Genomic DNA, 24,922 nt, shown 5'->3' on the forward strand with positions numbered 1-24,922 from the left:
ATTACAGTAGTTCAAGTGAAGGGCCTTATATATATCTGATATATACATTTAGTAGATACACACTATTAAAAAATTAATAACGACACCGCGATTTAAAACATTGGATTCATAAAAAATAATCCTTGTTTAATGTACTTCAATCTTGAGACAGTCGTTTCAATTGAGCGCTGATTAATTTCGGCCAACAAGGAAAAAGGCAGAAAAATTGATGCGAAGGCATAACCGTAGCAATGATGCACGCTGTGGGCAAGTAATTCTGACAAATGATTTTTTTTTAAGAAGCTAATGGTTCTGTATAGACAAAAAAAAGTTTCTATCACAATCTCTTCAACGGGTTATGAGGAACTAAAGAGTTTAGGACAAAAAAGATGGAAAAATATTTCCACGTTATTTCCTAAAAGACTGATAAAGGAACTTTGGAAGATGTGAGGAGAACTGAACACAAAGGAGTGAAACTAGCCTCAAGAAAAGAGATATTAAGACGTCTTTATCGACTGAAACATCCCGAACATGAATCAGGAAGATTGCTTCTTCTAGCAATCGACGGAAATGAGTAATGACGAGGATAAGTAACAAATGTCTGATTCTTGACGGCATAAAAAATGTATTGCGAGCATGAAATAACCTCAGATTAAATTTAGCCGCAAAGAATATATTGTCGTGAAAGCTTTCTGCTATAAGGATTTTAATTTCTTTTAATAAGTCATAGAATCACACATTTGCGTTTTCTTTGCTCTCTTCTGCTGATCCACGGCCAAGTTAACTTCTTATATTCGGTGAAAGACTTTTGAAGTTCATGTACCAAACACTTTTGTTTTCATTCAGGGACTGGCGTCCGATTATAAACATGCTCTCATGTGTCTGGTTCAAACATTCTGATTAAGTTCCGGGAGTGACACGTAATCCCCTATTCACCAATTAGAAGGTAGCGTCTCAGATATAGTAATCGTAATGTAGTTGTGTCTGACACTTATTGGCGGAAAAGTTCAGGGTAGGGAGGTGCAGCACTTCCTGGCTGAACCTGACCCGAATTTCTTTAAAATTTAGTTTTAAATGGAATGAAACATTAAATGTGATACAAGTTTTCCTGCCACGGGATGCTTGCTTCCAAGGGCAGAGGAAGGTGGGGTGAGTGTCAAACATTAAGAGTGGCGTTTAGCTTCGCTTTTTTTTTTTTTTGTCAACAAGTATTATAATAATCAACGTTTTGAGTTATTATGTGTTTCTTGTTATTGATATGAATTAAATTTTTAGTAATGCGAAATATGTTGTTTTACTCAGAAAAATCACCAACGAAAAAGGTAAATACAAGGGCAAAGGCAAATACACCCTTGGTATTTGCCTTTTTCGTTGGTGATTTTTCTGAGTATTGTTTGGCAAAGTTTATCTATTCTCTCTTCCATATATTGTTTTAATTGATATGACGATCACGGCCACATTACAATTAAATTGTTGTTTGCAATGGGTGGTTTTATTTTGAGTCTGATTAATTGCTGCGGATAGAATTAAATAATTGATAAAACTTTAAATGGTTCACAACGTAATGTTTCATATATTAATTTCTATTATATTCGTGATGCGATTTCAGTAAAAATATTCACTTTCATTGCGAATTTGTAAATTTCCAATATTATCTGATCTACTACATATCATCTCATTCCGCATATACAAGTATATGACGTATACAGTCATTGTTTATTATAAATACTTATTCAGAAAGTTCTCCATTTGATAACAAAAGAAAGGGTAAAACGGAAATTCACAGATGCAGAGTCGTGCGAGCCGAAATATTAAAACCACCTGTGTGATGTGCGAATCCGTGTGCCCCACAGTAAACATATGACGTTGGTTAAAGTGATGAAAGTTGGGAACCTGGAAAGAAAACCTGGATGGATGCTGCTTAGACAACATGAAGAATGGAAAGTATTCGTTTGACTTTGACAAATGGCATATCGTTATGGCCTGATGCCTAGGTAAGAGGATCTCCAAAACAGCGGCTCTCATATTCTGTTCACGTTGTGCAGTAGTTAGTACGCATCAAAGATGACATTTTGACTCGTCGACAAAGATTGGGAAGACCACGCCTCATTGATGTCAGAGGTCAACATAGGCTTGCTCGTCTTTCCAAAGAGGCGGGAGGGATACTGTGAAGGACATCACACATAAATCCAATGAGGGTGATCAGCACAACGTGTCCGCAGACGCAGTTCATTGTACCATGTGGAATTTAGGCCTGCGTATCCTGTAATGGCTATGACACCTACGTAAAAGTACCAACATTATATTTAGATAGGTAGTTTTATTGTTTTGACACGACTCTGTATACTTGTATGTGTGAAAAAAAGAAAAGTTAAGAGTAGTTATTGAAAGTTATTGTTTTACCATATGACTGTATAATATGCCAAACTCAATTTAAATCACGATCAAATCATGTGTGTGTGTGTATATATATATATACATAGAAAAATTTACATTATGAAAATTAAATTTTTTTGTTGAAACTCACCAATATCAGCGCCATAGGCAGCTGTTATATGCAGTGTAGTGAAAAAACATTGTAAAAGTTTCATATTTAAATGAAATATACGGGGTGATTATAAAAAAACTATCCCGACATATGGGCCCCTAACTATCATACCATTCACAAAAACTGAATGAAATTTTGACATAAGGTATTTTGAGGTATGCGCTCAAGAATGATATGGAAAACAACAGTGTCACTCTAACAGTTACGGTTACAGTGAGAAAATTTCGAAAATATCAAATGGCAACACCAAGTTTTTTGTATTGGAATGTGATCTCCATTGTGAAAAACCCTAAATAGCGTTCGAACGGCAACTGTAGCATGAAAATCACCGGCGCTAGATAGAAATTTTCTCACTGTAACCGTAACTGTTAGAGTGACACTGTTGTTTTCCATATCATTCTTGAGCGCATACATCAAAATACCTTATGCCAAAATTTCATTCAGTTTCTGTGTAGTATGATAGTTAGGGGCCCATATGTCGGGATAGTTTTTTTATAATCACCCTGTATATACTGCAAACAAATTAATATGTGAACTGGAAAGAAATAGCAAAAATATATAAAAATTCAAATAAGAATGAAAAATTCAAATAGAAATTCAAAAATGAAACAAAAATTATAGCCAATGTCTAGGGCTCTCATCGGGGGGAACACCCTGACATTGGCTTAACACAGAACGTTTCTGAGAGTATTTCTTGGCTTCCATAGCCTAAATAGGTGCTCGATCCCCAGACGTTATGCTGTAGTACATATGAATTCAAAAATCGAAATAGAAGAAAAAACCAATGTGTGTGTGTTTTTTGTCAAGTTTATGAAATAGCACAGTAGCAATCAATATAAATACAAATACAACGCCACAACAGGCGAAATGCCCAACGAGGTGGCTGAGAAAAAGATGCCCATAAAAGCATGGATGTCATATATTTCAAAAATACAGCAACCCAATTAAAAATGCAATTAACAGAAATTATAAACAATACTAGGGGGGCTCTGCCCCCCTGCCGCCTTTGGCGGCCAACCCCCCCCCCCCCCACTTCTCTCCCGGACATATCTTGTTTATTTCGTCCCACTTCATCAGCGTGCTATGGAAAAGGGGAAAGGGACGTGTGAAAGCACCAGCCTACTGAAAAAGCGAATTTTAATGAAAATAATAATAAAGCAACAAAAAACAAATGAGATTCATCAAGTATCCCCAGAAAACTTCCCCATGGGGGTCCCCAGATTCAATTCGCTGAATTTCAGTGGGGCCCCACACTGGATATATCTTGGGCTACCGATGTGTTGCAAATTTTACAATGTTAAACCACAAAAATCAATGAGATACATTCAGGGGCACCGAATTACAACCTACCAACATTTCCATGAAGCCCTGACCTGCAAGCTTGTCGGACACCCCCCTGTGAGAATTTTTCATTTTTATCAATTTTACAACGAATAAAATCCAGGGCCCCACATACAGTAGCGGGGACACAATACGCAGATTTTTAGTGGGGCCCCAGACTGGCTATATCTCGGGTTTCGGCTGTGGCAAATTCTACAACAGAAAAGAATGAGATTCATCCAGGGCCCCCAAAATCAAACCTGTAAACATGGGGCCCCCCGACTTGGAAGCTTGTCGGTCATCCCCCGGTGTGAGTGCCATGAAAAATTTTCATTTGTATTCGTTTTACGAACGAATAAAATCCAGGGCCCCCAAACAATTACCCGGGACACCAATTCGCATACTTTTGGTGGGGCCCCAGACTGGCTTTATCTCGGGCTTCCGCTGTTGCAAATTCTACAACAGAAAAGAATGAGATTCATCCAGGGCCCCCAAAATGAAACCCGTAAACATGGTCCCCGACTTGGAAGCTTGTCGGTCATCCCCCGGAGCGAGTGCCATGAAAAATTTTCATTTGTATTCGTTTTACCAACGAATAAAATCCAGGGCCCCCAAAATGAAACCTGTAAACATAGGGCCCCCGACTTGGAAGCTTGTCGGTCATCCCCCGGAGCGAGTGCCATGAAAAATGTCCATTTGTATTCGTTTTGCCAACGAATAAAATCCAGGGCCCCCAACCAATTACCCGGGACACCAATTCGCATACTTTTGGTGGGGCCCCAGACTGGCTTTATCTCGGTCTTCCGCTGTTGCGAATTCTACAACAGAAAAGAATGAGATTCGTCCAGGGCCCCAAAATGAAACCTGTAAACATGGGGCCCCCGACTTGGAAGCTTGTCGGTCATCCCCCGGTGCGAGTGCTATGAAAAATTTTCATTTGTATTCGTTTTACCAACAAATAAAATCCAGGGCACCCAAAATGAAACCTGTAAACATGGGCCCCGACTTGGAAGCTTGTCGGCCATCCCACGGAGCGAGTACCATGAAAAATTTTCATTTGTATTCGTTTTACGAACGAATAAAATCCAGGGCCCCCAACCAATTACCCGGGACACCAATTCGCATACTTTTGGTGGGGCCCCAGACTGGATATATCTTTTGCTTCCGCTATCGAAATTTTTCAGCGTTAAAGCAGCAAGAAAACAATGAGATCCATCAAGGGCCCCTGGAAATGAAAACTTTTTACTTATACGTGAAATCTTCCCCGGGTACCCCGACCCTGTGTTGGGAGCACTGCTGTTGTGTGTGTATATTATACATATATATACCTCTCGGCATGGACCTCCCCCCCCCCCTCCACAAAGGAAGGGCTGACAGGGGCCACAACGATTCTTATCACTTTTTGATTTTTCACACTATAAATTAATCACAGAGGGGCCCCTGAAAAGCTGGTTTGGGGGCTCGAAATCTAAATTCCAGCCTAAGGGCTCTGCTGTAGGATGTAGGAGCCTCTTGGTACATGCACATAACATGGTCCCGATGGGTCAAATGGGTCCCGATATGTGAATATCGACCCAATATCGATATATGATATCATATCGATATATGAATGTGAATATCGATATATGAATCGAACCCACTTCCGTAACAGACTTCCGTCACTCGGTTGCTTAGCAACAGGCCCTTTTCGAGTTTGTTTGTGATTTTATATTATAGAATAGATATACACGTGATAAAATATTATACAATGCCCATAAAGAATACTTATGGTTGTCTTAATCTAAGTATGGATAGCTTCTCGATTTACCCCAACATGTTTATCGTATTTCTTTTTAAACGTGTCAATTGTGTTACAATTTACTACCTCCGGGGGTAATAAAAATATATAAAAAATAAAAAATAGATGCATAAGGTTTGTTTTGGCTTCTACTTTGATTTTTGAATTCAAATGTACTACAGCAGAACGTCGGGGGATCGAGCATCTATTTAGGCTACGCTGATAGAAATGCTCTCAGAAACGTTCTGTGTTTGTCAATGTCAGGGTGTTCCCTCCTGATGAGAGTCCTAGACATTGGCTATAACTTTTTTCATTTTTGAATTTCTATTTGAATTCTTCCTTCCTATTTGAATTTTCATATTTTTGCTATTTTTTTCCAGTTCACATATTAATTTGTTTGCAGTGTTTTCATTTAAATATGAAAATAGGACTTTTAAATTGATTTTTGACTTTTTTCATAATCTTTGTAAAATATTCCCTGTAATTATTGTATTCCTGTAACTTTGTATATAATTTTCTCATGCTTCTTTGAGCGCGTTGAATTTTTTTGTGGGAGACCGGAAAACAAAACTTTCCAATTGGATTTTGGGGCACAGGGTGTCTGCATAAAAAGTTAACATTTTTATTTTAATAACTATGTACCCCTGGCATCATGAATCAAATATCTGAGTACTGCAGATTATTCGGGTACTTTTTCAACTGGAAGTATGCCTCTAGGACCAATGGTTCGCCAGTAAAATGCAATATGCCCCTTTACCTATGGGCCCTGTATATTAAATATAGTACGGACTGTAATGTGAAATATTGTGCTGTGTTTAAGCCAACTAGCACGTTGCTTCGTTCGCCTGCGAGAGAGCGATCACATTATGAACCAAAAAGCCATTTGAAGGTAGCTTGTCACACATCCAATGAAATATCAGATTTTCACGTATCAAAATTGAAGTCAACAAACTGATAATTTTCTTATTTGAAAATCTGATTATTTATATTTTCCGATGGGCTTGAAATACTGATAATGAATCATTATTATGTTCACACGAACAGTTTTGTCACTGCGTACATGATTTCTCTGGAATGAATGGTTCAAACAAATATTTAAAAAATTTTCACACGTATTTTAGTTAATTTTTTTAAATTCATAGTAGGGCTACAATATGAACCTATATCCTTGATACATGTATTATTGTTAAAAATGACGTGAAAGGTTGAACTTTTCAATTTGGATTCATTTGTGTGGCTACTCCCTCATTACTACTTTTATCCGCACGAAGAGAATAAAATTAACAAAACTGCTTGCTACCACTTTTTGCGATTTTTATCATTATAAGAATGCGTATTTTGGAAGCTACAACTGACATTTCTCAATGAAACCATAATCTTTTACACAAAAAAACTAATTTGGAAATAATAAAAATTTCATCGAGTACAGTAACTTGATGACATTGTGCCGTCTTCAAGCGCAGAGTTTACATTGATTAAAAATATTTTTTTTTAATTGGACTGACACAACTCATAAAACATGCAAATGAAACTGAGAAAAACACAAAACAATAAACTTCACAAAAAGTAACATTACGATGATACAGACACTTTGTGACCCCAAGGGATTTATTCTATTTTTACTGTATTCTATTATGTTTTTTTTGCTTTTTCGTTATTTTTATAAATTAAAAATTAATCAAATTAAATTCAAAAATATTTACACTTCAGACAATTTTTGAATAATTATCTTCTAATGGGAAAACGGGGGGGGGCAGAAAGGAAGAGGAGTAGAAAATTATTCATGTTCGCAAGGGGGCCACAGGAATGAGAAATGGTTGAAAGGGGGCCCGTGGACAAAAAAAGGGTGAGAACCACTGGTATACGTGACGACTATCGGCGGATCGCATTTTTCAGTTCCGACAGATTGGATGGACCGGATCGATACAATACGGGATTTCAAAGCTCTGCATCACCTATCGTTTGTTTTTTTAGGGTTTTTTTTTTCCTGTCTTAATATATTCCCGTGACCTAGCGATGTCAAACGGTTTATTTCTGGTTTTTTTTTTTTTTTAATGCATTTTTAACGTTTCTACGGACTTTTATATATATATAATCCCTTAACTTAAGGGAAGGACCCTTAACTTTGAAAATAAATAACTCGGAAACGTGATAGATAGAAGCATGAAACTAGTGGTATGTTTTTTTAAAAAAACCGTAAGAAAATCCTCAAAATTTTAGTTGCAAATTATGCCGATAGATGGCACCCTAGACGGCATTACCATAAGTAGGTTGTATATAGTGGGTAATGCAAGCAGACCTCGTTGCATTCACATCAAAAGCTATTCAAAATGTGCACCTTTCACACAACACACATATAGCAAATGAAGAATGAAATTATCAGTGACTCTCTGCAGTGTATCACTGGAAATCGACACACAAGCTTGACAAATAGCCCCATGCCTTTTCCCTTAACTGTCGAATAGTTCAACGCAATAACTGTATCATCGAAGTATTCTTCCAGAAAATCAAACAGCTTGTGTACGGTGTGGGCGAGCCTCATCTTGCATGAACCACGCCGTGCCTGGTCGATCGTCCAACGCTTGTTGAGTGGCGACAAATTGTTTCAAAAGCGCAATATACCGGTCAGTCGTCACCGTTTTTCGCAAGAAAAAGGGTCCAATGATGCCTTTGCAGGAGATTGCAGTCCAAACGATAAGTTTTGGGCAATGGAGTGATCGTGCGTGAGACAAATGTGGGTTTTCGGTACCCCAAAATCGCCAATTGTGTCTGTTAACAACACCATCCTGATGAAAATGCGCCTCGTCTGTAAACCATATTCGGGCGACATCGAAACCAGAACCATCAATCGTGTTGAGCATCTTCCAGATTCAGCTGCAAGTCTGCAGACAGATTTATTCGGATGACGCTCAATAACTGCAGCAAGTGTTGTTGCATTTTCAGGTGTAACTACGGAGTGAGTGGGACCCACATTTCCGACTAACGCATCGGCCACGTTGCCTGTCTGTTGAAATTTTTTGAATAGTTCACAAATTGTTTTCCCATCTGGGCCGTTTGCGACTTGAAATCGCGTTTGAAAACTTCTCCTTGTGGCATAGGGCTGTGATTTAATCGGTGGTACTCCAATACAATAAACGCACATTCCTCCATGGGATACATCACTTCAGGAATTTCTTTCACTATACGCTAATAGCGGTCACGTTTCAACGGCGACATCTTCGACGACTGATCGTTTTCGGCGTCTGAGCTCGCTTTATAGGGATCTGTAATGCCGCCTGCGGCACCATCTATCAGCGCAATTTGTGTCTAAAATTTTGAGGTTTCTGTATCAGATTCTTACGGTTTTTTAATAAACATACCATTGGTTTCATGCTTCTATCTTTCACCGTTTCCGAGTTATTCATTTTCAAAGTTAAGAGTCCATCGTGAAACACCCTATATTAAGATTTAAGAAATGAAGGAAACGCAGTGATTTAATGGTTGTAAAATGTTCTGAATAAAAATTTAAAAATGCTATTATACATCAAATAATTAGCATCATCTCTGGATTCCAAGCACTGTTTATCTCCAATTTTGTTACGAAAGTAATTGAAAAAGAAACTTTGTAAAGTAAACAGCTTCTTTAGTTAACTTTATGAGTAATTTTCAAAAACTCTCAATGAGAAAGCTCCGTAAAAGTTCATAACAGAACGTGAATGTTTTATGTAGCAAGCTAATTTCATAATAGTTTGAAAAATGAAGCTAATGTTGAAGTCGACAAATCACGAAGAAATTTAACAAATTTCGTCTCGATGACAATAAAATTTATCAACATCATTTGAAGAAAGTTCCGAAAATAAATGAACTTAATACCTCCAGATTTTAATTTCCCCTTTGGAAAATATTTTGGTAGCATAATAAATTAATAAATATCTTCTTATTAGAAATAATTTTCATTCTTGTTAGTCATAAAACATGCATAGCAACTGAATGAAGATCAAAAACAAAAATTGCTTTCTAAAAGACTCTTTATTTAGAGTTTAAGATAGATATATTTAATATTCATGTATGTAAATTACATTTTCATCTTTTAAACTTGCCTCGTATAAATATTAAGTCAATCCCTCGTACACGAGAATGTTCATACTCAAAAAATAATCAGGTTTTAATGTTATTCTCGTAATATAACACAAAAAAACCGAGACGTGCTCATATAAGATAACACATCAAATATTTATTTGTGCTGTATTGTAACAGGAGTTATAAACTACATAATTTTAGCAATGAGTGAGTTTAGCACCTGAATGTATCACTTTATAGCCATACGTACAAATATGCCACCTATGTATCATATTTGGTACGATAACAATTTATTTTGAAACAATTATTTCTTTCATTGGCAAATAGTGCAACATCGTCATTAAAGTTCACTTTAATTCGGTTGATGACAAGAGCATAAGAAAGTATATAAACTAGTATTTCGCTTTAAGGGGATTGGTGCACGATCTTGGCTTCCCATGCTTTCTTATGGGAAAAATCTCCTTCCTTTAGAACATTTAAAAATTTTCTATTCACTTTAAGCACTCAATTTTTTTTCTCAAATACTATGGATATTTTTATACATTTTAACATGAACATTTAGGATTTTAATTGTTGTTTTTTTTTTAATTTTAACTTCAACAACATGCAACTTTTCACCAAAATGCAACCATATTTTGTGCCACAAAATTTTTATTTAATAATTTTAATAAAAAATTCTCATGTTAAAGTATGTAACTCCATAGTGTTGAGAGACACACAAAAGTTTCAAGACCTGAAGTCTTGTTAATTACAAAGTGTAGCCCTGTCTCTTCTGATGCTTTTTTAAGCATCAAAACTTAATCAATCTCAAAAACAGCATTAAATGCGGTTTACCCGCATTTAATGCTGTTCCCCCCTCAATTTTCCTCCGTTTTTCGAATTCGAATATCTCAGTCAATATTGCACTTAGAAGCATGGAATTTTGTTTTCTTGGAATCAGGAGAGACAGGGCAACAACTTCCTAATCTGGATTTTGAGCACAATGTGTCCATATAAAGAGTTATTTTTTTTAATTTTAATAACTATACAGTCCCTTTCAACACGAATGACATATCTGAGTACTACACGTTATTTGGGCAATTTTTCTAATTGGAAGTATACCTCTAGGATCAACGGTTCGCCAGTAAAATGCCATACTTTCTATTTGCTATGCACCCTGTATATATATACAAGTTGTATATATAATGCCTGCCAGAAGTTTATATTAAAATAATTTCAAAATATTTCCATTATGGGGGGGGGGGGGTAGAAAAAAACTTGCTCACAGTTAGACGCAGAAAATTTGATAGTATTGAAAAATTCGAAAATGTGTTTTTTGAAAAATTTGCGTGCACCAACCCCCTTAATTCAAAACGGAAAAAGGAATTAATCTTTCTACATTATAAAGCGCACGTCTGTGACAAAACTAAATTTCAAACATCAATTATATATATTCTAGAGAAAAGCTTTAGTGGAGAATTCCTTGTAGATCTTATAAACATTTCAAGTATCGAATTCCACTGCGCCAAACATAAATTGGCTCAGTTCACATTACTCTCAAATTGGCTAACGCTTTGTTCATTAGCGAACTTGTCACGAGATATCACGATGTTAGTCTTTCGACAATGAATAAGAGCTCCGAGTATTTAAGTGCATGTTGAAATACCTGCTCTATTCTATCTATTCTATTCGATCAACGAATTTCATTAATTGGAGTAACCTAATATATTACGTGTGCTTATATAATTTATTGAATATGTTATTTATCGGAAGATAAACATATTCCATTTTAAACTGCAAATAGTGTGTAGACCAATGATAGTCATAGTAATCTACATGGTGCAAAGCTAATTATCTTTTTAGATGTGGGCGTGTGTAATACCTCACACTGACTGTTTGAGTAATATATTTCGTAGTTATTCAGGCCACAATTTTCTACTTATCGAAGTTATTAATACAGGATATTCTGTTAATGGACCGACAAACTCAGATGGTTGTTAGTAGGCATCAAGAGGAACAAAAATTTCAATGGAACATGGTGTCGCAAACCACGTTGAGAGGGTGAAAATCGCGAAAAACGCATGCAAGTTCTGAGTTCAGAGGAGACGAAAGGTGGATGTCAGTTGATCGCTGAATGCGTTCGTGGGTTCGCTCACCAAATCTGACGTAAGCGGCGTCGCGAAACGCATGCGCTGCAGACGACGTAAATTAGTGCTATTGCGGTGGTAAGCACGTGTAGCAGTTACTTGTCTGTTTCAATGATTACCGCGATGGCTGACTACACGAACGAGGAATACGCGAACGAGGAATATCCGATGAAGCGTTGTTCACACCAAAGAGGATGATTGGACAAGCAGGACCCGTTGCTTGGCCTCCACGTTCGCCGAATCTCAATCTGTGTGACGTTTTCCGATGGGGTCACCTTAAATCACTCGTTTATGAGACGCCTGTGGACACACCGGAGGATCTCGTAGCGCGGATTGTCGTCGCTGCGGCAGCTACTAGGTAGCTTCGAGGGCGTCCGGGAATCGTTTTTACGTCGTTGTAGACTGTGCAATGACGTCAGCGGCCGCCACTTCCAACAACTCTTGTAATAATTAATCAAATAAATCTTTTTGTAGTTATTTTTGTACTTTTTGTCGTTCCAGCGTGACGTCGAAACCTGCATTCCTTTTTAGCGATTTTCACCCTCTCAACGTGTTTTGCGACACCATGTTCCATTGCAATTTTTGTTCGTCTTGATGTCTACTAACAACCCTCTGAGTTTGTCTGCCCATTAACAGAACACCCTGTATAATTAAAAGATGGGCAAACTAAATATTAGTTCAATTATCAAAAATTGCTTCTTATCTCCTCACCGACAACCTCCTGAGAATGAATCAAATATTCTAAAAACAAATTTAAAAGATAACAAGTTCATAAATACGCTGTTTTCGTGTCATGTTGCAATGAAATGTTTTCTTCGTAACACATTATTATAAAAAAATAAAAAACTTTTTGCGAAACACGAAATGCATTTATCTAAGTGTGATGACTGTTATTGCTAAAATATGACGGATAAAAGTTTCCGGTTATTGATAACATTCAATGACTAGTTTTATATTTAACCCTATTCTCTTTAACATCATATTTTCAACCAATTTATCCTGATTTTAGAAAGCAAATGGCATAAAGTTACTGTATTAATATAATTATTCTTATGGTGTCTTTCAGACGGAGCAATTGACATTTCTATGGATTCTATTTACTATGATCGTAGTGATGAACAGTGCTGTACTGATCGCTCTCATGCTCTCAAAGAACAGAAAATCTCGTATGAACTTTTTCATCATGCAGCTGGCAATAGCAGGTAAGAGATAGAAATTTATAACAAGCAAAATCGAACCCAAATTTTGAACAATTAATCTTAATTTTCTATTTATTTTGCCTGCATAAAATTACTCCACCTATTTTACCACGTAGTTTTTTGAAAATAGTAAAGGTTTTCTACAATCCTCGTCCTATACGGTGCCCTGGAACATTACAGACTATTTCTGGTTACTCGGTTATTTTTTTACTTTTAATTAAATCTTTCATCCAACCATCACAGCGCATCCCATCACATGTAAGCTCTGTCTGTAATTGCCTTCACTGTTAATCACTCGAGTAAACGTTAATGATGTCTTTGAAATTAATGAAAGTAATAAGTTCGTTTCCTCTCTTGCGTAATATTCGCTTTGCTCTAGCGTAGTTTCGCTCTTTCTTCTTCCAATAAAAAATATATTAAAGAAAAAATTATGTAATATCGTAAAACGTGAACATAAAAATCTTATTTTATCGCACATTTTTGTAATTAATGTTAATTCTTATTTTTTCATTCGACGGCCGCTTTCTTGCCATCAAGCATAGCGAACGAACCTTCCATGCATTTTCTTATACTCCAGGGTGGTAAATGCATAAATTTCTTTCATATTTTTAAATACTTTTTGGTATTTTCATTTGTTTTTATCCTATCTTTCATTTTCCTAGATGAAACGAAATCTCCAATTTTTTTTCTCATTATTTTTATCTCTACAAAGTTTTCTTTCATCGTGGAATAGATAGAAATTCAAAAATAATTATCAAAATTTCATTAGTCGATTTTTGTATTGTGTATTAAGATTCTATTTTACCTGAAATAGTTTGACGTCTTAGTTGCACAAAATCAACGAGTAGTTGAAGCAGTGAGAAGAACAGTACTAGTCGAAAATTCTCAGTTCGAGGTAATCAAGTTTTAAGTTTCGAAACACTGATACTTTTCGTTTACTAATTCAAATTTAAAACACGTCTGGAAACCAATGAAGTAAGGCTGGTACAGTACTGCTCTTAGGCTCAATGTATAGATATACATTTATCGAACCGATTCGTAAAAAAACGGGATTTAGACTTGTACTGTTCTTTTTCTCATCGATTCAAATTATGACATGCTGTGGAAAAACATTGCATATAAATACTTATATATAGTTATATACATATATTTCATAGCTTACTTTTTGAAAAAAAATTAAAACTATTTTACGCGGTATTCAATGTATGTATAATTTTTATTACAGAGTTAATGTAAGAAACTAGCATGGTTGTAATGTACTATACTATGTTAAATGCTCACATTGTCTCCGTCTGCTGGTTCTATGTCTAAATGAGGGAAAAATAAATTTTCGAAAAAGTTAAGTAAAGCACTGATACGTTTAACGGACATTTGTAGCCAAACATATTTATTTTCACATATTTCAGATCTTGCTGTTGGTCTGATCAATGTTTTAACAGATATCATATGGCGGACAACTGTGGCATTTTATGCCGGTAATATCGTTTGTAAGCTGATAAAGTTTCTTCAGGTAAGTTAATTAGTTTTTTTCAATTGCATGTTCTCTCAATGAGTAAATTTACGAAACTTTGGAATATCTAATCTGATATGTTTCATAGTGGAATTTCAGCGCAAAACGCACGAGATTCAGTCATTTTTATGAACACCGGTAGAACACTTTCCCTATTTCTCACTTCAAATTAGTTGACGCTTCAAGGCTGTCGCGGCTTACATTGATATAAGCTCAAAGTATAAACACACCCACATTTCCTCAAATGTTTGTTTAGTAACCAAACGCTATAGTTGACCATGCTCAACTCATTCAGGTATGAAATGAGATTTCGAAACTTGGAAAACTTCATTTTAATTTTAAAGATATCATTCGTCTTTCTCTTTATACCATCAGTTTCAATGCATTGTATTAATTCCATTTCATAAGGATTTGGGGCTTAAGAATTACTTTATTGAAGACTTCAAAAATAAAATAATTGAATTTGTTACTGTAGAAAGTTCTTGAATTCAAAGAAGTGAACGATATTATACACAACGGGATATAAATAATTGAGAAATAAAACTTCACTAATGTGTTGCTTCACTAAAGCATATGAAAATATGTTCAAATGGGATATTAAAAGCATTTACGAATGACACTGACACACTGTCTCAAGTTCCGACAATAACTTTGGCTATCACAATTTCATTTCTTTTCTACAAAAATTGTATTGAGCTAAATACGAGGCATGATGTGGACCGTATGCAGTAAAAAACCCCTTTTTTGCGGACACTGGCGTGACAAAAAAAATCATCCGTAAAAGACATAATTGAAGCTTTTAGAATAAAACTTGATTATTATTTGGCCCGTAAATGATGAGTGGCCGCATCTGCGGGTGAGGGATCCTTGAGGAACGGTGGTTTCGTACTATTCAAAATGTTTTTCTTTAGTTGGGTGGTTCATTGGGAAAATATGCTTTCTAAGATTCAATAAAGCTATTAGATGACAGCGCAATTTTTTTTATTGACTTGTATCTGAACAAATTTTAGCTACAGGAAGATGTGAACATTTTTGATTTTTCTTATTTAATCTCCAAAAAATGTGATCAATAGCCTGGATAAAACTTATAATTTTTTCAGCTACATACTCTTCTACACTCATGTCCATAAATTAAGGATAATTCAGAATCACACGGAAATCGAAATCTAAAGTAAAAATTTCACTTGTAGAATTATCACACACATCTGCAAGAATGATATGCAAATTTCAGGAAGCCACCAGATGATGCCGATAGTACGTCACAATGACGAGAGTGTAAGAGGGGGTATATAAGGAATGGTGGCAAAGAAGTAAAATTGTTCACAAGAGTTCTGTAAGGCGCTCAGTGCCATAAGCGAATAGTTATGACACAGAGGACGCATGTGGATGATTTTTTACGTGGTAGAATTATCGGCCGCCTGGAATGTGGGCGTACTCAGATGGAAGTATCTGAGAAACTTGGAATTGCCCAAAGTGTCATCTCTAGCCTTTGGCAACGATTCCAAGATAACGGAAATGTCAGTAGACGTTACAGTACAGGTCGCCTCCGAGTTACAACGCCGAATGAAGACCGGTATTTGGCAGTAACTGCCAAAAGAAGCAGACGGAGCACAGCATCCGACCTGTCTCGTCAGCTATCTGCTGCCACGGGTACCACAGTTTCAAGGCAAACCGTGTACAGACGTTTGGGAGATATTGGTCTATATGCTCGCAGGCCTGTCAGATGTGTTCCGCTCACGGCAACTCACTGTCGGCAGCGATTAGCCTGGAGTAGAGAACATGCAATGTGGACATCGTCACAGTGGGCTTGTGTGATGTTTTCCGACGAGTCCAGGTTTAGCTTGCAGTCTGATTCACGTCGGACTTTCATATGGAGAACGCCAGGTACCCGTTACCACCAAGACAACATCATTGAACGACACCTTACGGTGGTGCAGCATTGCTCGTTTGGGGTGGAATTATACTGGGTTCCAGAACAGATCTGCATGTTCAAACCGGAACCATGAAAGCCCAAATTTATCGGGACATCATTCTGGAACAACATGTACGTTTGTTTAGGGGTACCATGGGCGCAGAATTTGTGTTTATGGATGACAACGCCCGTCCTCACCGAGCAAACGTCGTAAACGAATGCCTTGAATCTGAGGATATAACCCATATGGAATGGCCAGCATTCTCACCTGACTTGAATCCGATAGAGCATGTGTGGGACATGCTTGGCCGACGAGTTGCAGCCCGTCAACCACCTCCTACATGTGTACCGGAACTTCGGAGAGCATTGCTTGCTGAGTGGAGTGATCTTCCCCAAGATCGGATCGATAATTTGATACTCAGCATGCCTAGGCGTTGTACGGACTGTATTTCATCGCATGGAAGACATACAATGTATTAACCATCATACCAACCATGTAACAGTAAGTTTTTGCAAAGGAGATATTTTTTACAATTGCTCCAGGGAGCAAAATTGTAGTTTTTAGGAATGGTATCATACATACACCATCGTTTTTGTTCTTTATCTTTTGTTTAATAAATGGGCTTTATGAATAAGTAACGTTTGTTTTGTTTCTGAACCTTTATTTGCCGGAGCTGGCATTATCCTTAATTTATGGACATGAGTGTATTTACTAAAGTAGTGATACCAAGAAAAATTATTGGTGTATATAACTTATTTATTTTTAAACTTTTTAAGTGGCTTCATGGGTAAACTCCCGCCTATATACTTAGAGCTAAAAAGTGTGACATTTTTTTTTTTTTTTTTGTTTTGAGGCTAGAATATGATATGTTTGAGCATATCGGGTTTCACATAGCTCTGATTATATATATTGCACATCTCAAAAATAGGGGACTTAGCAGGTTGTTTGTTCGGGGTTTAAGTAGGCAAAAAGTCCGCCGAACAGGCCTATTTCCAATTGGCACAAAAAAAATCCCATCTATTATGTTTTTCATTTACAATTTTATACAAAAAGCGAAGGCAACTTTTTCTTCGCATTCTAGTGATTGAAAATGAAAAAAACATCACAGTTCAGTTGTACTTTTTTAATTAATGTAGACGTGGAATTGCCTGTAAAACAGCTAACGTAGAAATCTGTTCTGGACTCTTTCTAGCATCAGTGAGTCTAGATTGTTGTGTGAACTCCATATAAAGTGAACTATTCCAGTTTCGGGAGCACACGAATCCTGAAAAGTGTCGAAATTGTTGCAATTGATTTGAAATTGTTGCTGCTCCTCACAACAAATGTGAAGAGTGATGTGAAGCTAATAGGGGTAATCGGGAATCCAAGAGATAGGGAGATGCTCCAGACGAACTTGAATATGATTGCAGCATGGGCTAATGAATGGAGCATGACCTTTAGTATTGATAAGTGCATGGTCGACCATTTTGGTTCGAACAACCCACGTTTCACTTACGACTTGAATGCTATTACTATCCTGATTGCAACTAGGCTCATCGATTTGGGAATTCTCATTGACGAGTGGCTTAGGTTTTCTGAACATTATCCAGCGGTGGTCAAAAAAAAAGCGAATAGAATGTTCAGTTTCATTCTTAAAAACGTCTCTTCGCTTTCTCCGAAAGTCATTCTTCTGCTTTTCCAAGGCTTAGTTCATCCTGGACTCAAGTAAAGTATGCTGTAAGGTTTTGGAGACCATACCTACAATTGATGTAGGTATGGTAATTTATTTATTTATTTGCATCCACAAAAGGCTGGTTGCACTTACATACTGATGTAGGTATACTAGACTTGGTTGAGAGGGTGAAGAGAAGCGTCTCTTGTTGGCACACAAGGCTTGAGCTATGAAGAGAGACTTGATTTCTTGAATATGTTTACATTGGAGGAACGCGGGTGTCGGGAGATACGATGGCAGTGTTTAAAATTTTCAACGGGATGGATAGGATGGACCATGAGTTATTAATACACCGTCAATGAACTGCTTCGACACGGGGACACCAGTATCGTTTAGTAAGGGATAATTCCAAGTTGCGATATGTCGCAGGGGGTTTTTCTCTAATAGGGTTGTCAATAAATCGAATAGCTTACCTCCGGGGGTCGTGAATTCTAACACAATTGATACGTTTAAAAAGAAGTACGATAGACAGTGGGATAAATCGAGAAGCTATGCATTCTTAAATAAGGCAACATAATATAATAATTAAATATAACATAATATTTTTATGGCAGTGTATTATGTATTTATTTATTAGTTATTGTTTCGTGACATGTGCTTTTATATTGGGTTGCTGAATTTTGGCTATATTTCACATCCATATTTTTTATGGGCATCTTTTTTCAACTACCTCGATGGGCAATTTTCCTATTGTGTCCATTGTATTTGTACTTGTATTTATTCCATTAAACGTTTGCAGTAAATAAGATGCGCCCCTCAAAGGGTTAAAAGTCACTGTAGCCAGTTACCCAACCCACTTTATCCACATAAATTCGCAATGCCAGTTTAATATGAAATGGTAATAAGAATACATAGATGTGTTGGTTGTAGGAAGGAAATCTTGAAAGTTAAAACCTGCTAACTAATTTAGAGCAAAGAGCACAAAATCTGCGGTATTAGACATATAACTTCATTAAATATTTAAATAACATTTAATATATAATGCGATCAAATGCAAAATTTGAATGAACCTAGAAATTCTCTGTTTGCTTGGCCGTTATGTTTGCCGCGATGTCATCGCTGGCATTTCATAAACATATGAGATAATTAATACATCTCCTAATTGGAATTGAAATTTCAGATTTGATGTTAAGTCGGGAACTCTGTGCATGCAGATAACGCGTGATGATTCCTAATTACAAAGTGGCTCTCACAGCTTCCGAGGAATTTCCTTGCGAATCAACATCGGAAATTCCCTCGTTGGGCATTAGTGGAGTCTGAATGACATTTTCCAAGATAAAAATATTTTTCGGAATTCCAGTAATATCACTTTAATGTGACTAATTATAACAAATCTTAAGACGGGAAGGCTTGAACTAAAATTCTTCAACAAATTTTCCGTTGTTGCAGATAATTACAATCGCATGAAACGCTTAAAATTTTATATATTGTCAATCTCGGTGTATATAATGTAACTATGACTATAATTTTTAATAAGCTCATCTTGGAATCCAGTGTGCGTATTTTTACATGAATAATATTTTACTTTCCACAACGCGTAGTAAACACGTGTAGGATCGCACCATATGCAGCATATTTTTCCTTTCTATTAATCCTTTCCGGCACGCTACCCTTTAAAATTGGAATTTCAAAAATAAACATTGTAGGCAGTCTAGTCAGACCGTAAGCAAAAGAGATATAATTTTGTAAAGATTTCTCTTACCGTTTTAATTTTGTGGGTGTACCCAAAGAAGGCACACCTTGAATTCGGGACTCGATTTTAGGCAAGCTTTCAATATAAAAAGTTAAAACTTATACAAAATACAAAATAAAGAGATTAGTGCACAGCCACAAAATATCTTATAACATAGACATTTTTTTCCAGTAATCTTTTTGTATCCAAAAAAAAATTCTTTGAAATTTGAATCCATTTCTTTGAAAAATAAGGGTTTTCAAAAAAAAAACCACAGGCCAAAAGTATGGATCGGCTTGTGCGGTGCCGTTATCTATTGTTGATGAAAGGTTCAAAGCAATCCCTAAACTAATTTTCATTTTATTTATCATTCATTTTCAGTGTTTGAAAAGGGAATATTTAGGTGTGCTCAGAGTCGGAAAGGGCTAAAATGAACGTTCAAACATTATGTTGTTACAAAGTTATTTCGTGTTTGAGGTGCTCTATTAAGAATTCTCACAACATAATTTTTAACGCTCTAGTTCAGCGGTTCTCAACCTTTTTTGACTCGCGGAGCTCTTTTTAGTAAAAAAATTCTATGGCGGAGCCCCGTAGGCCAATTTTTTAATTATTCATCAAAGTTACTGATTTTATTTTTACTTTTAAAAATATTTATAATAATTTTTTTTTATTTTACTGGGTTTTTTTTATTTTCCTCGAATGTCCGCGGAGCCCCTGTAGAGTGTACAAGGAGCCCCAAGGGCTCCGCGGAGCACCGGTCGAGAACCGCTGCTCTAGTTCATACCAACGACATTCACAATATTTGCATGTTTGTGAGTGATGTTAGTTGTTATTGTTTTCTTTCTCCAAATAATTAAGTAACGAACATAAATTTTATACCTTGACCGAATCACAAAATGTAAAACTGCCTGGTTAACGTGGAAGAAGTACAGTAATTTCAAATGAGTGTTATGACATTTTCAATCCATTTAGTGGTCAGATATAGAGGGTAACTTAGAATTAATAGCAAATTCCAGTGACATCGTTGAACAATATATGCATAGCATTCACATGATTTAAATGATCATAACAATGAGTTTGAATCAAAATGTACCCAGAAATTAATTAACAGTCATACAATATTGATTACGTCTTCGTACCGCTATTCATCTTCATAGACGTCGAATATGGTTGTTATTATGATTTGCAGATGATGACGTGTTTTCATATTCGTCTGCGTACTCGAGTCTATCTTCGCATCCGTTTCCTCTAACGGTCATTTCCTAAATTGGCCAACAATTGCATTTGAGACACAATATATGAATGCCTAACAGTTAAATAAATTAAACTGTCTGATAAGAAACATTCATGCATGCGGCGCATAAGATTTCTTTCAAACTGATCCTGATGCATGAAGATGTGCACTTTACATGGATTTTTATCCTACTAATAAATTTTCACGAACCTTTTAACCAACCATCAAGAAAAACTTAATCAGGGGTTATAAAATTCTTTTATGTCCTTTATCATACTATCATACGTTAATTCTATATCAGATTTGTTTACTGCATTTGCTTCTCCGAATGGAATTTAAGCAGTCACACAGAAAAGTTTCACTAATGAATTTTGATGATTTTACAGCCGTTTTGATATAAATTCCACATCTATAGCAAAGCGGCAGTTGAAAAAAGTAGAGGGGATATTATAATTATTGTGCAATTACTGTATGGTAAACAAGGGTGTATTTGGGATTGAAAAGAAGAATCTTAACGAAAAACTGTAAGTTATATTTTTTTTCTAATTTTGAACATCAGCGAGTATGTTTGCGATTCTTTTGCGTTAATTTACGAGAGAATGGATTTCAATCGACATATGTGGGCAAACACTGGCGAATATAGTCGAAAGGAACCACTGAATTCTCGGGACGAACTCTTTGGCTATTGCAAATTGAAAAGATTCACTCGACTCAAAAACACCACCGACAATGAACATATAAGCAACGCTTCAACTATTTCAAATCTAATTAACGCCAGCTCGTTTTAATCGTGAAGCGGTGATTTTCACATTTATTTCTCTCTTTCTCTCTATTTTTTCCACTTTAGTTAAAGTGTGTGATCGCAAGTTTAAACCATCCACTTTCAATAGCTTCTACGCATGCACCACTATTTATTCAACTAACATCTTAGAGCCTCGGGCTGGAAACCATTATATATATGCGTTTACTCTCTCAGAAATAAACGTCTCAAACGAAATAGTTTTCGCGAGTAAGTTTTAATGATTTTTATCTACGACATTAAGTGAATCTTTACTCAAATATTCCTTTAGGGAGTGTGAGTAAAACTTTTTCAGAAGGAAACCTCTTATTCTCAAGAGACTTTCAACATGTATTAAAATATATATACAGTTACTATAAACATTTACTAAACATAGATATATATTTCTATGCATAGCACCGCGAACGTGAAAACATTATTTAATTAAAAAAAATTTTCTAATTCAAATACAACATCTGTTTTTCTGATTCTATGCGATAGCTGAGTTTGTCATCCATGACTTTACTTTAATAAATTTCATGATAAAGTATATTTATTATGCTTGTATGAGAGGATATTTGCTATGCCTGTACTAAGTTTTGGCCGTAACCATTACAGTCTGGCTTTAATCCCATTGCTGATAATGATTCAAGAATTTAACTAATCTCCGCCTTGTGTTCACACAAATTAATTCTCTCAAAAAATCATGTATAAAATACCGTATAAATTAAATCACTAGTTCGTGTTATATGCTGTATAATCACAACTAATGAAAATTAAAATCAGGGAATCGTGAAAAAAAAATATTCAGCTTATTAAATACTGAGCTAAAAAAATTGAAAAACGTATTGAAATTATGAAAATAAATATTAACGCCTTTAGCTGTCTAATGTTCCGTGTACGTGTTTAACCGTCGTGTGAATATAGCGAAAAAAACTCCAGTTATGTATATATCTGGGATTTTAATCCCCTTGCTGGACCTTATATATAAGTACTTGTCCAACAATTTCGAATTGCTTTTAGGCTTTAAGTCTCGGTATAGTAAATACTTGTGGTGCTAGAAAAAAAAATTATGAAATATAACGAAAAACTATTGGTGAAAAAAAATTAGTTAGACGCAATGAAAGTAAAAGATACAGTTCTTAACAGCGTACAACCCCAACATCGGCAAAAGGCAATTTACTATCGTTTTACTTCCGAAGGGATGTGAAATGTGTCGGAATTTAAATAACCATGTGTACGGGGATAAATCGTCCGGGGTGTCATTTGTTATGTATGGTCCATTTCCCGGACGCCATCTATCTTCTATAATTAAAGTTAGTATTTTGATGACCGTCACAATAGCTATCTAGGCTATAGAGCCAGACATGACCCAGGCTCTGCCCCGTGGGGATGTAAACCTTTTGCTCCGAGAGGACCAACCTATCTAGTCTGGTTTCGAGAACATTTTTTTGTTTTTTTTTTCTCTTTTTTTTGTTTGTGTTTTCTATAACAATGCGCTTTACCAGCAGAGAAATTTCGTCAAAAAGGTTAAGTATAATGCAGCCAATAACGTAACTTTGTAATCTTAAACGGGCAAAGTTATCCAGTCATGAGCCAATTATGTGATTTCCGTAAAATATCAACTGAAAGAAGTACAGTAAGTTAAGGGCTCTGTTCAAAATCAACAAATCACTATACTTTTTTTATTGTAAACAAAAATATTTACTACAGTATTTAATTTTATGGTAATTCAAAAGCTGAGTAAAACATGCCATTTTATGGTGATAAAATAGTTATAAATTGAAATAACTGTGAGCAGGAAAAATAACAATAAATTCAAAACGTTTATTTTCTTAATGAATTTTCAAAATATATTTTCCAAAAAAAAAGAAACATTGGAGTTTGCAAATGAACTAAAAGCATAATAAGATGTGTAGATAATTCGATCGTAAATGATAACATTACGGTAATGATTGCTCCTTAAATAAATGATCAGAAGTTACAGACAAATTTATTAATAAGCAGTGGTATTGCAATTGATGTGTGGAAAGAAATCGACCGAGATACTTCAAAAAGCCTTAAATTCTGCAATCAATATAATCCCTCAATTGTATATGAGTAATGGTAATTTATTATATGTATTACTTTCAAACAACATACATTAGGGATGCGTACTCGAATCGGTTAATATAAAATTAAAAAAAACAAATACTTTTATGCATTTTGGCGTTGTACTGTAAATTTACCTTTTAAACATGAGATATTATTTTATGGACTGATCAGATTCTACGGAGTTGCTTGCTTTGATATGTTAAAAGATAAATATTAAAATCAATGTTGAGCTTTATGACAGCATAATGTTGCCTTCGCGTTGCAAAAAATATCTTCATACGATTTGCTACATAAAATCGAACGTTTCATCGAATTTCATGAGTAAACGATTCCGTTCATTACAGTAAAATAGAAAGTTAATCTTCAAAAATACAACAAATGCTTTTAACCTACTTCCAGTAAAATTAGGAAACAATCTAGCGTAAATCCTGTTGTCTTTTTCTTTTTCCTGCCATCCAGTTTTGCATCTTTTGAAATTACAGCTGAATTTACATATTTTGAAATTAAGCCACAAAAACGACGTACACATAAGAGTCAAGTGCAAATGGTAATACATTATTTGATTTAATTGATGACATTGCGCTTCTAGAGCATGGTAGGACGAAATTGCGAATATATAAATGCGGAAAGTATGTATAAAACGTTTTTATTATTTTTTTCCTTAAAAAGTATCAGACATCATAAAGGTGGAGACCAAATAGCAGGTAAAGTAATATTTTATCTCCTGTATAAATGACTAATGCTAGCAGCTCAAGTCCTGCGAAGGTAAGACAAAAGTTCAAAACATTTTAATGTTTTTCGCGAGGTTATCATTTGAAATAACCATGTTATTATAATGTAAGTTGCAAAACTGTCTTTCAAGTACAGAATATATACTGGAATTTTTAGGGGGGTTTTCGAAAAATTTTAGTGAATTTAAAATAAGTATATATTTTCTGACATATCCATACTCATATTTGAATACTGTTCGAAAAAAAAATTTTCCCAAGGAATTTGATTTCG

The 24,922-nt window shown here is 35.6% G+C and overlaps 1 protein-coding gene across 2 annotated transcripts in view; it reads left to right on the forward strand.

Annotated features, from left to right (window-relative positions):
* Nucleotides 1-24,922, forward strand: part of LOC149080186 (cardioacceleratory peptide receptor-like) — a 90,495-nt gene that overhangs the window by 58,526 nt on the left and 7,047 nt on the right. For both annotated transcript variants that reach the window (XM_089239225.1, XM_089239226.1), the window contains exons 2-3: nucleotides 12,876-13,011; nucleotides 14,415-14,518. In XM_089239225.1, the coding sequence (XP_089095351.1) occupies nucleotides 12,876-13,011; nucleotides 14,415-14,518 (240 nt within the window). The remainder of the gene's footprint in view (nucleotides 1-12,875; nucleotides 13,012-14,414; nucleotides 14,519-24,922) is intronic.

The sequence above is a fragment of the Pholcus phalangioides genome, unplaced genomic scaffold (assembly GCF_987345545.1).
Source record: "Pholcus phalangioides strain wild (caught in Gottingen) unplaced genomic scaffold, Ppha-v1.0 ptg000011l_1, whole genome shotgun sequence".
NCBI lineage: Eukaryota > Metazoa > Arthropoda > Arachnida > Araneae > Pholcidae > Pholcus > Pholcus phalangioides.